Below are 14,366 nucleotides of genomic sequence, written 5' to 3'. Positions count from 1 at the left end.
CTGTGCCTCTGTATCTTTTGAGTTCTTCAGCTGCAATTAACTCTTTTAATACTTAATTTTATGGCTAATGTTACCTATAAGTAAGTAAGTTCACGTTTAAGTAATTAAATTATTAGAAAGTTTTCATTTAAGTTATTAAATTATTTGAAAGTTTTTAACTAAATCATTAGATTTTTAGTTTTTTTTGAAGTTTGTTATGAGTTATAAGTGACAATTTTACGATTGGTATAGTGAATCAATATTCATCGATAAATAAAAGAACATAGCTTAGATCCAAATCAATCTGACGGGAGATCAAAGAAGAAAACTATTTGGATATTGGTTCTCAGATTCGTGAAGTTTTCATGAAGAAATTGAATTGTGGAATAGAAGGATAAAGAGAAGGAAAAATTTCGAATGGTGCAAGTGGCGTGAACAAATAAGACCCATAACAACGGTTTTAACAGTTCAATGACTTAAATAAAAAAATTTTAATAGTTCAATTACTATTTTGTAACCTTTTGAAGTTGAGTAACCAAAATGTAAACTTATTAATAGTTTAGTGACATTAGGTGCAATTTACCCTAATTTTATAAAAGAAAATTATTTGATACACTGTGAGTGGAGTTTTTTAGACTTCACAAGCGAGTTAAGGATTTGAAAAATGTATTATAAATTTTTTTTAAAAGGTAAATTCATTAATTCATTCAATGAATGGAACCATACAATTCAGAAAGAAAAAAATAGCAAACACTTGTTGTAGATGGTGAAGGACAAGCTCCATTAACACAACAAAGGCTTTAGCCTCAATATCAATAGAACATTATAACACGTTGACAATTGGCTTTGTCACAACTCAAGTACAACATATCTAGAGTGATTGCAAGTACTATAATGAAATCAGTCCCGGATGATCCAAAGCGGCGAGCAAAAATCAACAAAAGAATTAAGCATTCACCAAACTAAAGAGAACGACAATAAAATCATCCCTAAAATCACTTGTAAAACTAAAATTACATGCATAAGTAAGACTAAAAAATGTGCTATAAGAGCAAACAAAAACTTCCAAAATTGAATACTTATAAACAATGGAAAAACAAACAAAAAACATAAAAAACTTAAGACAACACGGGTCCAAATCGACACGTGAAATCATTTATTATTCTGAAATACTCTCAGACTAAAAACAAATTAAGAAGTTGACAAAGAGCCACTCACTTTTCAAGAAAAACTATTGGTGGCCGGTGGAGTTTTAGTGAACAACACATCATCTGTCTATCACAACTTGTGAAGACAATAAAGATACCCACAAAATAGATATGCAAATTGAAAAGAGAGAAGACGTGTGTAGTGAATGAAAAGAATAAAGAAAGAAAGGGTTGATGGGAGAGGAAAAAGACGGGCGATAGCTAGCCTGGAAGTTGACACTGCCGCTAAGCAAAACAAAAGATAAGAAGCAAAAATAACTTGGAGAAAAAAAAGAAATTTTTTTAGGGCTTTTCTTGTAAAAATGTATTATAGAGTTTAATAAAAAAACATAGTACTAATTGTATATCAAATAATTACACTTTTATAAATTATAAATGTATTAAAATTATAATAAGAGCAAAACACCTCACTAAATAGGATTTTTTCCCTTAAAGAAGTACTAATTCAATTTAAACATTTTTTTATCTAAAATATGCGGAGAAAAAAAAGATTTTTTTTAACTTTAGCCTAAAAATTTTATTTTTATCTTTACACTATCAAAACTTGATTATTTATATATATATATATATTAGTGTTGAAATAATTTAAGTTGTTGTGGTAGAATTAAAAATTAATATAGTGAATGGATTACAACTTGAATTTAGTTTCATCTAAAAACATAATTCATTATAATTTAAAACCAATAATATATATAAAATATGATATAAATAGATAAATTATATGTTTATTTTTTAATAGGGATCATATCTATTATTTTTGATACAATGTCTAAAATTATCTATAACCCCTCCATAACCACCCATAAATAAGATAATAATGCGATTCAATACACTTAAACCCACATTCTCTTGCATTAATAATAATACTCATACCAATCAAACTAAAATTTAATCAACTTATTTTATACCATGACAATTTATTCTTTAACGGATGTATGCTATGGGAAGGTGGCTATCACATGGAATTTGGCAACTAATATAAAGAGAGAGAAGTTTAGTGGACGTTTGATTCACGTGAAAAAAAAGCCAAGGGTATAATCGGCATGACACTAATAATTGAGAGTGGCTGATGTAGACTTGTCCTAAGCTCACAATGTTTCCAGTTAAATCCATTAAATCTTACCCCTATGAATGGGTAAGGGTTAAAGATTTTTGATTCCAAATCAGTGGATCCTTCAATATTTTTGATATTGTTACGTTTGAGAATTTATTTTTATTTTATAGAGAACCATATGTTTAAGATTGTTTAAATAAGTAGTGAATTTAATAGAATTAGAAAAGGTAGATCATCTGTGGTACATGATCACTTATCAAAGATATGTAAACATTTGTGCTTGATAAAATTAACTTTGTTCTTGCAACATATAAGATACTTACGAATAACTATCTCACCATTTGGGCTACTTAATTCCGCGACGCGTTCCCATTTTGTTTAACTCTCATCTTTATGTCATGAAAATCCTGTCCCCACATTCAGCATTAGGGCACTCTTTCCTCAACCTTCGGGTCTTTCTTGACTTGTCCACCTTGTAGAAGATTAGTTTGACCTTCTTTTTCCTCGACTCGTCCTCTACCAGAGGATGAGGTGAAGGGTTGATTTCTTTTAGATGTTGTAGTCAGCCAAGGTGCGGCCATCTTCGAGCTACTTATCGGTGAGGATGAGGTGTTGTCGGTCCGGCGCGATGCCTTCTTGTGCGTTTTGTGTTTTGCAGTTCGTTTGGATTTTGCACAAGAAGCCCATTAAGTCTTTTCTGGGACAAAGAAATGCTCAATCGAGTCTAATGTAAAAGGAAAATTGAAATACAAACATCCCCAAATTATGATCATCATTCTAAATTGATCTCCAAATTTTAGAATATTCTAATTACATCCTAAATTATCAATGTTATATCAATCTTAAAATAGTTAATTAAACTATTAAATAACACATAAAATATTATGTGATATAATTTAAAACGAAATTTAAAAAAGAAAAAAACAAACTATTGTATCATAACTTTTAAGATTAGAAACTAACAATAAAATAAAACCGAAAAAGAAAGAGAGTTATTGATAATTTCTATAAAAACTTCAAAAACCTCAAAACCAATATTTTTACAACATCCATTTTTATAATACTCGTTTTTCTTTAAAATTTTCATGTCATATATAATTTTTAAATCCCTTACTGATATAATATCAATAGTTTGAATATTTCAAGATGTACTTAGAATATTTTAAAGTTTAAAAACCAATTTAGGGGGATCTATGGTGGAATTAACTCCTTTAATAATTTTGTTTTTCCGTTTTATGATGATAAAGTAGGCTTAGAATCAGGCAAAATTATATGGTGCAGTGGAATTTTGTACTCTATATGCCAAACACACATCGTGTAAAAATATACAAAAATTAAATAGAAAAAATGAGACATGCAACAAAAATTTTAAATTTATTTTTAACCGCTAATAGAATTTCAGACACACCCTTTAGAGTGTAATAAAAGAAAATTAAATATAAAAAATAAAACATGTAATAGGTTTTTTAACTCTATTGGTGTAGTTAAAAGATTCACTACCAACATACCAATTCAAAAAACAAATACTATTTCTTTTATAAGATAACCAAACAAAATAAAACTAAAATGTTTTTTCTTTTAACAAAAATGGATTTATTTATTTAATTTTCTGTTTGATTGATGAAATTAGATATAATCAAATATATAGGAATATTTATAAATTGCTCTTAAATAATTTTGACATATAAACCACCTGTAATATCATCAAGATTGGATGAAAAGATTTGTGTTTAATTGTGCATGATAAAAATTAAAAATCCACCCCCCAAAAAAAATAATAATCAAATGAGGATATAAGTAAGAAGACATTAATATATATATATTAAGGAAAAGAAAGAAACAGCCTCACACATTATGTGTTTGATGGTGTTTCAGCAGCTGCTCCAGGCCGTGCATTTAACAGTGGTTGAAGAGCTTTAACAACGATGCTCATATTTGGCCGAAAATCAGCTTCGTATTGCACACACAATGCAGCAACAGCAGCCATCTGCAATTGAAACAATGAAAGAAATGCTTTAGGCATAGATTTTTCGGTTCAACTCGCTGGCACAAATTAGAACAATGCTGGCAAAACAGACGTTAGTGCAAGTGATCAAGCATATTAATACCTTTGCAATGGCCTTGGGAGGATAATCGCCTCCTAGTCTTTGATCAATGCATTGCCTTACCTTGTCTTCACTAAGTTTTGGTGTAGCCTAATATAATTCAAAACTCATTAATCAGCCATGTCTGAAAAATTTAAGAATGGAATACAGGCTGAATTATAACAAACTATGTAGCAGAAAAATACCCATGTCACGAGACTTTGCTGACCGCGGGGTAAAGTATGATCAACAGGTTTTCTCCCAGTCAGAAGGTCCAGCAGAACAACACCAAAGCTGTATACATCACTCTTGACATTTAATTGCCCAGTCATTGCATATCTGTCAACCAAACGAACGAGAATAGTCAATATTCAGGGCTACATAGAATGATGACTTTACGATATTAAACTTTACAAAATTTGAGGTTCCAACAAGCAATTCATGATTGTTTTATAAATTATCATGAAGAGTGAAAAGAACTCCGAATTACATACTCAGGAGCATGATAACCGAAGGTTCCAAGTACACGAGTGGAATGAAGACGAGCTGCCATATCAGGAGCCTGATTAGATAAATCAAAGTCTGCAATCTTAGCAACATCGTCATCAAATATTAGCACATTGCTGGACTTAATGTCACGATGAATGATGTGAGGATCAGCCTTCTCATGTAAGTACTCAAGCCCTTTTGCAGCTCCTACAGCAATTTTTACTCTTTGTGCCCATGTCAAAACAGGACCTGGCTGAGATCCCTTAACACCTTTTCTCCCTGAATTGAAGGAATAAAAATAGTGCGATAGTAACAGTAAGACATGTAAATATTACAAACCGGAGATTCCATTCTCCATAGAGGAAGAAACTTTAACTTAAATTTTATAATAGCATCACAAAGAGATCCTGATTCGAGCATCATTACACTCCTCAACAGTTTTCAATTTCGTGTAACTGGAACAATGAATAAGTGTTATCACACATACCGTGGAGAATATCATGCAACGATCCATTAGATGCAAATTCATAAGCAAGAATACGGTAGCTCCCATCAACACAGTAACCAAGCAATTGAACAAAGTTTTCATGCTTCAACCTAGATGCCAGGGAAACCTGAAAATCGCGAATCAGTCGATATAAATCTTAAACTCCAAAATTACTATCATCAAGATGCGGTGAATGCAATGAATAGCCATTAATCGAACCTGGGCTAAAAACTCATCATCAGGTTGCTTGCTGGCATCTAACTTTTTGATTGCTGCAGCCTGCCTACTTTTAAGAACTCCATAGTAGACTCTACCATATGAGCCTTCTCCAATCAAAGAATTTGCACCAAAATTATCTGTGACTTCTTTCAATTCATCTACCGGAATATCAGGGACTTCAATAGGCTGAACCTTCAAAGTTTGAGCACTCTTTGATGCAGTTTCAGATGAATGGTAAACTCCATCGCTTCCTGATTCGTCAACTTCAACCCATATTACACCAATAGATTCACTAAAGCTAACAGAAACCATAGCAATCCATAGCATGCAAAAGAAAATATTGGAATAACATGTAACAGTTACAAGTAGTAAAAAAAATTCGGTGGGAAAAAAAGAATAGCAAATGAATTTCCTGCTAATAAAAATTTGAAAATATATAAATAAAACAAGCAAAGAGATACAGGTTAAATTTTGACTGATTATGGGAACCAAAGGAGTTTATGCCATCACACCTATCATCTTTCATTCAACTAGTTCACTGTATTGATAATGCAGAAATATCCAATGAAGTTCATGAAGATGCAATGTTATCAGCTTTGATGTGAATTTCAACCATTGGATTACCGATTACCTGCTGAAATTTTAACCATGTGTTGGCCTCCATTATCAGTGGTTTTGTGGATATTGTCCTCTTCACAACAGCCAAAACAACTCATGGTTCAATCCCTTGAGAATTGTTGCTAATTTCTAAAATCCAAACATAAAAATTCAAGGAAACATATATGAGTAAGTGCAAATGTTAAACAAAAATGTTAAATCAAAGAAATAGAATAGCTTAACCACCACCAAGTTTTACAAGCATTGCAGGCAAAGAAGTCACAAACCAATGCAGCAAAATGCATATAGGCAGAGCACATAGATTTGGTTAGATAGATGAATGTAACTGTGATAAAAGGCAGGTGTGAAAAGCATTCGGTTTCTCCACTATATGTTGGTTTGTGGTTCATATATTAAAGCACTGCAAATCTTTTCATCTTGTCTCAACTCTTACCATTTGTCTATGTGAGGAGTTTCTCTAGTCTTCTAAAACATAGAACACATTTTGCAATCCTAAACAGTCGACTCTAGAGCAGATTCTCAGTTCTTTTTCATAATTAGCATTTCCATTCAATCTGTTGGTCGAGGCATACGACCACCTTCCAGGATGAATTTGACATCAATTTCACAATACAAATTCAAGAGTTAAACCCTTCATTGGATCCTCCAAATGCAGCCGGGCATACAAAAATCCGAAGAAATCATAGATTATTCATGCTCACAAATGGCATACGCATGGAAACATATTGGAAATAAAGTTTGGTCCAGTTTTTAAGCCGCGATAACTGCTAATTCTAAAATGGCGTAAATCTACAGCTCACACATTTTTTACACCTAAAAGTTTCCAGCACAGTTCTTCATTTCCAAGAAGTTTAAAACAGAGCTACAATCACAAACTCTATTCAATAAACTCTTTCGAGTACAACCAAACGCAATACTCCAAGTCAAATCTTCTTATCAATAAAAGTTCAACCGCTCCTCAAAATGAATCATAAGGTCAACTTCTCGGCAAGAATATTTCAACGCACAAAAAAGCACAGTTAAACTCAAAATTCAACAAAACTTGATCATAATTTTCCAAAATCTAACGATTTCACGAATCCTCAACTTCAACTAGTTACATTAATCCGCATGCATGTTAATCAATACCTACTATCGGAATCAAAGAAGAACAGATAAAGAAAATAAAAAAAAAATGAGTTAAAGATATCATACAGTATAAAATGTTATGTCTCCTAAAATTTGGTCGCCGACTGTCGGTATTACTTGAGCAGGAGATCCGAAACGACGACGCCGGCGAAAGGTGCGCACCTTAAGAGAATCGAGTGGTGCGTAGGATAAAAGGGAAAACAGGAGTCTTAATGACTTAATTGACAGAGTTCTTAGAATGCATTATTACATGATTTTTTTTAATGAACGTTATATTTTTATGGGTAAATTGCACCAAATATCCCAAACTATAATCCAAAATTCAAATTGGTCTCTAAACTCCAAAATATTTAATTGAGTCCTTAAATTATTAATTTAGATGTTAAATACTAACTAGGATTTGACTTGGACTATATTTAAAACATGCAAATAAAATTTAAGATGATTTTGAACCTATTGCATGAGCAATTTAGATCCAACTTGGTAAAGAAAAATAGTTCTTGTAAAATTTAACGACACAGTCTATTTTTAATATTTAGTTCTAAACTACCCATGTAACATGTATATACATTTTTAAAATCTGATATTCATGATCTACATTAAATTTGAACCGATATTTAACATCAAAATTGAAAGAAAATTATTGATGAAAAGACCTTGCTCATATGGTCAATGGCGGAGCTAAGGGGCAGGCAGGCCCCGACCCCTCTTAAAATGAAAATTTTTTTATTTAGACTCTTTATAATTTATAAAATTTTAAATTAATAATGGTAAAATTACACTTTCTCCCTAAAAATAATAAAAATTTGATTTAATCTTTTAAAAATTATAATGATATAGTATATTAAAATGGTGAAGTTATATTTTTACTATTGTAAAAATATATAATTTAATTCCGGCCCTCCAAAAAAATTTTTCTGGCTCCGCCCCGCCACTGCATACGGTAATATATTTTTAATAGTAGAACTTGATGAAATTTAGACCGTTTTAAAACATTGATCATAATTGGGGGACGTATAGCAAAATTGACCCTTGTATTAGTTAAAAAGAAAACAAAATGGAAAATAGTGATTTTCGCCCTATGTTTCGGAGATTTAAATTCCAACTTTCAATAAATTCGAGCAAATTCAATGTCGTGTTGACTAAAGTGTACCTATATTCCGAATCTCTCCTAAGTTCCACGATAATTCGGCTTGAAACATAGGGTTAGAAAGGTAAATCCCTAGAACTTTTATTTTTAGTACAAAGTGGTACCCTAAGGCCTAAACTGCACTCAAAAGATATAAACAAAAGAAGCTTTCCCAAAAATAAAAAAGAGAAAAAGATTAACAAAAGGAGAAAAAAATAAATTGAAAAAAACAACTTAAAAGCAGCAGTGCAGAGCGACACAAAGAAAAAGAATCAAAGCCAAATCTTCTTAGATGCTATCCTGAGCCTGACTGCTTTCTTTTTTCTTTCTATCGTGCGCCACACATGGGAGGAGATGTAACCGGAGCAATTACCTCTGCCGCCATGGCTGCCGCGTCAGACGGTGGAGGTGCGGCGGAACCTCAGTACGTTTCGGCGAAGACGTCGGTATGGTGGGACATAGAGAACTGCCACGTCCCTAAAAACTGTGACCCTCACGCGATCGCGCAGAACATTAGTTCAGCGCTGGCTAAGATGAACTACTGTGGGCCCGTTTCCATCTCCGCCTACGGCGACACTAATCGGATCCCTTCTTCTGTGCAGCAGGCGCTTTCGAGCACTGGCATCGCACTTAATCATGTTCCCGCGGGTAACCTAATCAAAATCTCTAACTCTTGTGTATCTTAATCATAATAGTAGATCAAGATTGAATCGTTGTTTCTTATTGACTGAATTGTGCAATGATTGAGAGGCGTTACTGTAATCTTATAAAAAAATTTAGGTTTCTTTCTAATAATATTGAAAATTGGCTTACTATGCTGATACTCTGATCTAGGCTTTTAACTTGTTATCTTGATCTTAAAACTAAGGGCTAATATGTTTTGGCAAAAGGTTGTTGACTAGTTGAGGTTTATACTTGAACAGGTGTGAAAGATGCGAGTGATAAAAAGATTCTAGTTGATATGTTGTTTTGGGCGGTAGATAATCCTGCTCCTGCGAATTATCTGTTGATTTCTGGTGATAGAGATTTTTCTAATGCGCTTCATCAGTTACGAATGAGGAGATATAATATTCTTTTGGCGCAGCCTATGAAGGCATCCGCACCCCTCGTTGCTGCGGCCAAGAGTGTATGGCTTTGGATGAGTCTCTCGGCTGGTGGTCCGCCTCTTTCGAGTGGTGAGTCAACTAAACTCGCTAATGGTCAGAATAGTTATAACTCTGAAATGTCATATAATCCAATACCTGAAATGGTTCAGTATAGTCAACCGATGACTTCTAGTTCTGAAAATGTTACATTGGGGCAAAATGTATCTAGTGCTGGAAGGAATGGTGATAACAAATACAAAGGGAAATATATAAGGAAAACCACAAATCAGCCAAGCATCTCAAGGGCCTCTAGTGCGCCAACAACTGCCATTCAAGAAAATATGAACAATGGTTATTCTTACCAGCCAGAGTATGCACAGACAAAGACATTTAAGAAAGCACCACACGAGTTTTTTGGTGGCAATGAGCCAGCTGTTTCTGCAAGCAAGTTTACTCCAAACCTTTTTCCTAGCAATCCTGACTCTTCAGGGAGTAACAATAGTAATTTCATGGGCGTTCCTCAGAATCCTCCTCCTCCTTCAATGAGGCCAATTAATCTTCCTCTGCGACCAGCTTTTGCACAAGATAAGTTGCTACCCCCGAATTCACAAAATCATGGTTTCCGCCCAATACCTCCTAGAGTGGAGGGGCCTAGATTTCCGGCCCTATTCTCAAATATGCCTGATGTTGGCAAGTTAAATATCTCTGAACACTCCACTTATCCTCAAAATTCTAATAATTTTCCTCATCGAATTGGAGAAAAGTTTAAAACAAGCTCTGTCGAGTCAATGCCTAATCAAACTGGCCTAAATGCACCACAAAGAAGCCATTTCCACACTGGTCAAGCAAGTCAGCATGATACTTACAGTAACAGGTATCCACGAGGTCCTGAATTTCCGCCCCCATCATCCTCAGCAATTTCTAGTTCTAGCAATGGCGTTTGGGGAGCTGAAGGACGTTCACCACCTTCTGAATATGTGCAAGGTCTTATTGGTGTTATCTTACTTGCATTAAACACACTAAAAAATGAAAAAATTATGCCTACTGAAGCCAACATTACTGATTGCATTCATTTTGGAGATCCAAAACACCGCAATACTAATGTAAGGAAGGCTTTGGATAGTGCCATTGAGCAGCATATGGTATTGAAGCAAAGTTTAGGAGCAGTGCAGTTGTATGTTGGTAGAAATGAGAAACTGTGGAAGTGTGTCAATCCTATTGGGGGGAATCCTAATCAATACCCAAAGACAACGTGGGATGGAATACAAAAGTTCTTGTCATCCCCTGCCGGACGGTCAGCAATGACGGCTTCTCAGTGCAGGTAATGATGCTTGATCTACTCGTCACTGTCTTTCACCTGTTTCCCTTTCCTAGTTGTTGCTAGGTTTTACTGGGGTATTCCCTTAGCTATAGTTTGTTATTTACATTACAGATATGAAGCGGCTTTGGCTTTAAGAAAAGGATGCTTGGAAGAATTTGCACTAGGTGATGTTCTCCAAATCTTGAATATGATAATTGCCATGAAGAAATGGATTATACATCATCAGTCAGGATGGCAGCCAATTACAGTAACCCTTCCAGAGGCTAGAACAGAAATAGGCACTGAAACTGCTGCTTGACCTTGTCAAGAGTGGTTTTGGTACTCAAAAGTGATCCAATGGTGGAGGAAGATCATAAGTGTGTTTAGGGAATTGGGAGTAAGAAACAAGGGTCGCTTTGGGAAAAAAAAAGGAAATACAATCCTCAAGTATCGAGAAAAGTAAGGGCAGACGTGATTTTGGGATAACTACAAAAGTAAGGATAGGTTTCTTTTTGTTATGTTATGTTTTTCTTTTCCTTATTTTTCCTTTTTAGTATTGGCCGGGAGACTAAAATTGCAGAGCTGCAGAAGGGGAAAAAGATTTAAGATAAGTCTGGAATTAGACTAGTAATTTTCAAGATTAGGAGCAGGGTTAAGTAACAAGTTTGTTCTCTGCAATCTTGAGCCTGAAGATTTTTGGTAGCTGTGCTTATTTGGGTTTGGTAAATTACAAGCAATCCCTAATACGTTTGGTTGTTGCTGGTATTACTTAATTAGCTATATGCTAAAAGGCTTTCTTCTCTCCAGCACAATATGCTTAGAATTTTACTGCTTGGTATGGTGTCTTTTTGTTTCAGCAGTTGATTCCATCATACTCTTATGAAAATCCTTTGAAGATATACCGAGGCTTCCAGATCTTGTTGGAGAGATTCTTGGTCAGTTGCTGCATAACGCCGCATAATATCGATAGATATGATAAAAAGCAAAAAGGTGAAGATTGACATTATTGGTCAAGGATTGGAAATCTAGACTCAGCATGGAAGTATGATCATGGAGCCTTATTCCTGGCAATACAATGTAAGTACTCTAAACATTTACGGGCAATGAACTGCATGGCGTTAACTATCGACTAAGTAAATGTTATTGAACCTTGTGTTGTTTACTATGGAAATGACTGTACCTCTTAATGCCATTTAAGTACATACTTGAAAATATTTGATATTGAAGTTAAACTTGGCTTTATTAACTATTTGCATTTGGGGAGATACTGATGTTTGATCATGTAATTTCTTGGTCAAATCTAGCTAATTCGATTTTGCCTCCGATGATCGGAATTACCTTTGTGGGAGATTTTGTTATTACTTGAACTAGATTCTTAGGTCCTTGGAATGTTGTGTCACTTTCTTTTTAAGTAGTGGCCTTTGGAGTCTGAATTTTTCGATCACTTTTATTTTCGACTTTGAAAATAAAAAATTATCATAGGTTGCCTTCTAAATATAATGTAAAAAGGTCAAACTATACAAAAGATCCTTGTATAATTGATGCTTAAACTATAGTACAAATTCTGTAAAAGTATAAATTGCATTTTGTCCCTTTTACTAAAAAACTAGGCAAATTAGTTTTTGTACGTTGAATGAAAGAGCAAATTAGTTTTTTTTTGTTAAAAATTTCATTTATTTTACCATTAAAAACTGGTGGTGTTGATAAAATAATCAAATAGTTACATATGCGGTGCCAGTGTATCTCATTCTAGCGGGGGTTAATTTTTTAACAGTAAAAATGGATGAAAATTTTAACAGGATTAGTTTGCCTTTTGATCAGTATAATGATTAATTTACTCATTTTTTGAGTGGAGGGGACAAAATGTAATTTGATTCCTAGTATAAAGATTTTCATGGTACTTTTACATTCAATTCTCATATTGGTGTTTCTAAAGATTTATTCTTTTCGAGCAAAAGTGATCTTTAAAATGAATTTTATTTTAAGTTACCAAAATGATACCAATCAATAAGAAGTAACATATGGCATATTTTTATAGCATGTTGTACACTATTTTTGGTAAAATAGGACAAGTTGATAGTTTAAAGACCACTAATTAAAAAAAATTTAAGGACCAATTTGATATTTAGGGTATTGCTTGCGAGTCAATTTGCTAATAAAGCTTGTCCTATAATAGATCTTGAAATTAATAATTTTTGTTATTTCCATCAAGTAACTTGGATTATTTTTTTTCTTACATATTATAAGTTGCATACACTTCACAAATTTTTTAAGCGAATGATTTGTGGCTTACACTTGGGGATTCTTTGCACTTTTCTTTTTCACATGAGAAAAAGCGAAAAAGGAAAAATGTACAAAATTTATCTAATTGTTAAAAAAAATGCCAAGAGTATAAATTATGTTGAAATAAAAAAGAAAACATGTTTTGAAAAGTAACAGTACTAAAAATTATGTCATGGTAGAGTCACTAAATTTATCAAAACAACATAAAACATAGACTTCATGTACAAATTGGCCGTGAAAAAAGTTGTAGTGTGTTATTTGTGGAATTGTTGTATATTTAGAAAAAAGATTTGCGATTATGTTATTGGTTTATCGGTTTGATTGGTTTAATTAAACTATGGTAGTCTATTTAATTTGCAAATATAGTATAAGCTAGACCAGAAGCACCAAAACAACTAAATATACCATAATTTTGACTTAATGAAATTTAAACTACTTAGTATCAATTAATGAAATTTAAATTAATTAATATCAATTTAAAACTTGAACGCGCCTAGTGGAGGGTCAAATTTATTTGTTTTAATAAGATTTTTTTAATGCTTCAATTTGATTCTCAGTGTTTTTTACTTTTCTTGATTAAAGTAAGCTTTGTTTATTATTATTTGACATTATTTAAAAAAATTTCAAAAAAAAAATCTTGTATAGAATTTTTTGAAAAATATTTTATATATAAAAAATTTAAGTTACTTTAAATATTTTTTTACACCATAAAAATTAAAATTAATTATAAATCAAATATGAATTTGGTTTGATCCATGTAATTTCAAAATTTTAAATTATATTTCAAAATCACCGCAATTCAGATCGATTTTTAATATCTTAATCTTTTCTCAGCCTTACGACTAGTACCAGAATTGTACCGACTTCGACTACCATGCTCAACACTACTCTACAATGTGTTCTAGACGTAGAACGCGCGGCTTAACGACTCGCTTTTCCATGGAACCAAGCACCGTAACACTCCGCACAACCGCCACGATGTACATTGTTGCCAAAAAGCAAGAGCTACCAAAAATCCGTAACTATTTTAACTTTGTTGATTATATTTCAAACCCATTTAGCAGAAGGCAAATTTGGGAATTTTGTGTAACACTTCCGTTGCAGTTTCCATATGGCAACGGATACCGTACTCCCCGTCTACATACGACCAAACTTCAATACTAAACGTACGTCAATGATCATTCCACTATTATTAGTGTCCAAAGAGTTGTATAAAAACCAGATGCATGGATGCATGAACTTAAGACATTGGCTTAGAGAAAATTTTGCATGCCAACATTTGGACAGTTTAAGATAAGGTAGA

General features: G+C 33.2%; 2 protein-coding genes across 9 annotated transcripts; one reads left to right on the top strand and one right to left on the bottom strand.

Moving 5' to 3' along the window:
* Positions 1-2,422: 2,422 nt before the first annotated feature.
* On the bottom strand, positions 2,423-7,516 carry LOC107911092 (pto-interacting protein 1). Of its 6 annotated transcripts, none has more exons than XM_016838992.2 (9): positions 7,333-7,492; positions 6,152-6,267; positions 5,521-5,783; positions 5,302-5,428; positions 4,820-5,093; positions 4,532-4,664; positions 4,350-4,436; positions 4,091-4,228; positions 2,423-2,938 (listed from the first exon to the last, which is right to left on the bottom strand). In XM_016838992.2, exons 2-8 carry the CDS (start codon positions 6,234-6,236, stop codon positions 4,094-4,096), a joined length of 1,104 nt encoding a protein of 367 aa, XP_016694481.1. In that variant the 5' UTR covers positions 6,237-6,267; positions 7,333-7,492; the 3' UTR covers positions 2,423-2,938; positions 4,091-4,093. The 6 variants fall into 6 exon arrangements, with proteins under 6 accessions (XP_016694481.1, XP_040962736.1, XP_040962737.1 ...); XM_041106802.1 differs by having other exon boundaries at positions 2,423-2,933; XM_041106803.1 differs by having other exon boundaries at positions 4,093-4,228; positions 5,521-5,771.
* A 1,026-nt stretch (positions 7,517-8,542) lies between these two features.
* On the top strand, positions 8,543-14,254 carry LOC107911082 (uncharacterized). Of its 3 annotated transcripts, none has more exons than XR_005921663.1 (4): positions 8,547-9,043; positions 9,319-10,801; positions 10,913-11,857; positions 13,898-14,254. XR_005921663.1 is itself a non-coding variant. In XM_016838975.2 (3 exons), the coding sequence occupies exons 1-3, from the start codon at positions 8,740-8,742 to the stop codon at positions 11,097-11,099; spliced, it is 1,974 nt and encodes a 657-aa protein (XP_016694464.1). In that variant the 5' UTR covers positions 8,543-8,739; the 3' UTR covers positions 11,100-12,022. The 3 variants fall into 3 exon arrangements, 1 of the variants encoding a protein (XP_016694464.1); XR_005921664.1 differs by lacking the exon at positions 13,898-14,254 and having other exon boundaries at positions 10,913-11,274; positions 11,641-12,022; XM_016838975.2 differs by lacking the exon at positions 13,898-14,254 and having other exon boundaries at positions 8,543-9,043; positions 10,913-12,022.
* Positions 14,255-14,366: the final 112 nt, after the last annotated feature.

Source organism: Gossypium hirsutum, chromosome D12, assembly GCF_007990345.1.
Source record: "Gossypium hirsutum isolate 1008001.06 chromosome D12, Gossypium_hirsutum_v2.1, whole genome shotgun sequence".
NCBI classification, from domain to species: domain Eukaryota; kingdom Viridiplantae; phylum Streptophyta; class Magnoliopsida; order Malvales; family Malvaceae; genus Gossypium; species Gossypium hirsutum.
The sequence above is the reverse complement of the archived record's forward strand: the minus strand, read 5'-3'. Positions and strand labels throughout refer to the sequence as shown.

Excerpts from the sequence above, each read along its gene's own strand:
- LOC107911092 (XM_016838984.2), bottom strand. The coding sequence starts at position 6,236 with ATGAGTTGTTTTGGCTGTTGTGAAGAGGACAATATCCACAAAACCACT. Across the intron at positions 5,784-6,151 it reads CATGGTTAAAATTTCAGCAG|TTGACGAATCAGGAAGCGAT; the intron begins GTAATCGGTAAT and ends TATGGGTTGAAG. Across the intron at positions 5,429-5,520 it reads ATGATGAGTTTTTAGCCCAG|GTTTCCCTGGCATCTAGGTT; the intron begins GTTCGATTAATG and ends CGCGATTTTCAG.
- LOC107911082 (XM_016838975.2), top strand. The coding sequence starts at position 8,740 with ATGGGAGGAGATGTAACCGGAGCAATTACCTCTGCCGCCATGGCTGCC. Across the intron at positions 9,044-9,318 it reads ACTTAATCATGTTCCCGCGG|GTGTGAAAGATGCGAGTGAT; the intron begins GTAACCTAATCA and ends ATACTTGAACAG. Across the intron at positions 10,802-10,912 it reads ATGACGGCTTCTCAGTGCAG|ATATGAAGCGGCTTTGGCTT; the intron begins GTAATGATGCTT and ends TTTACATTACAG.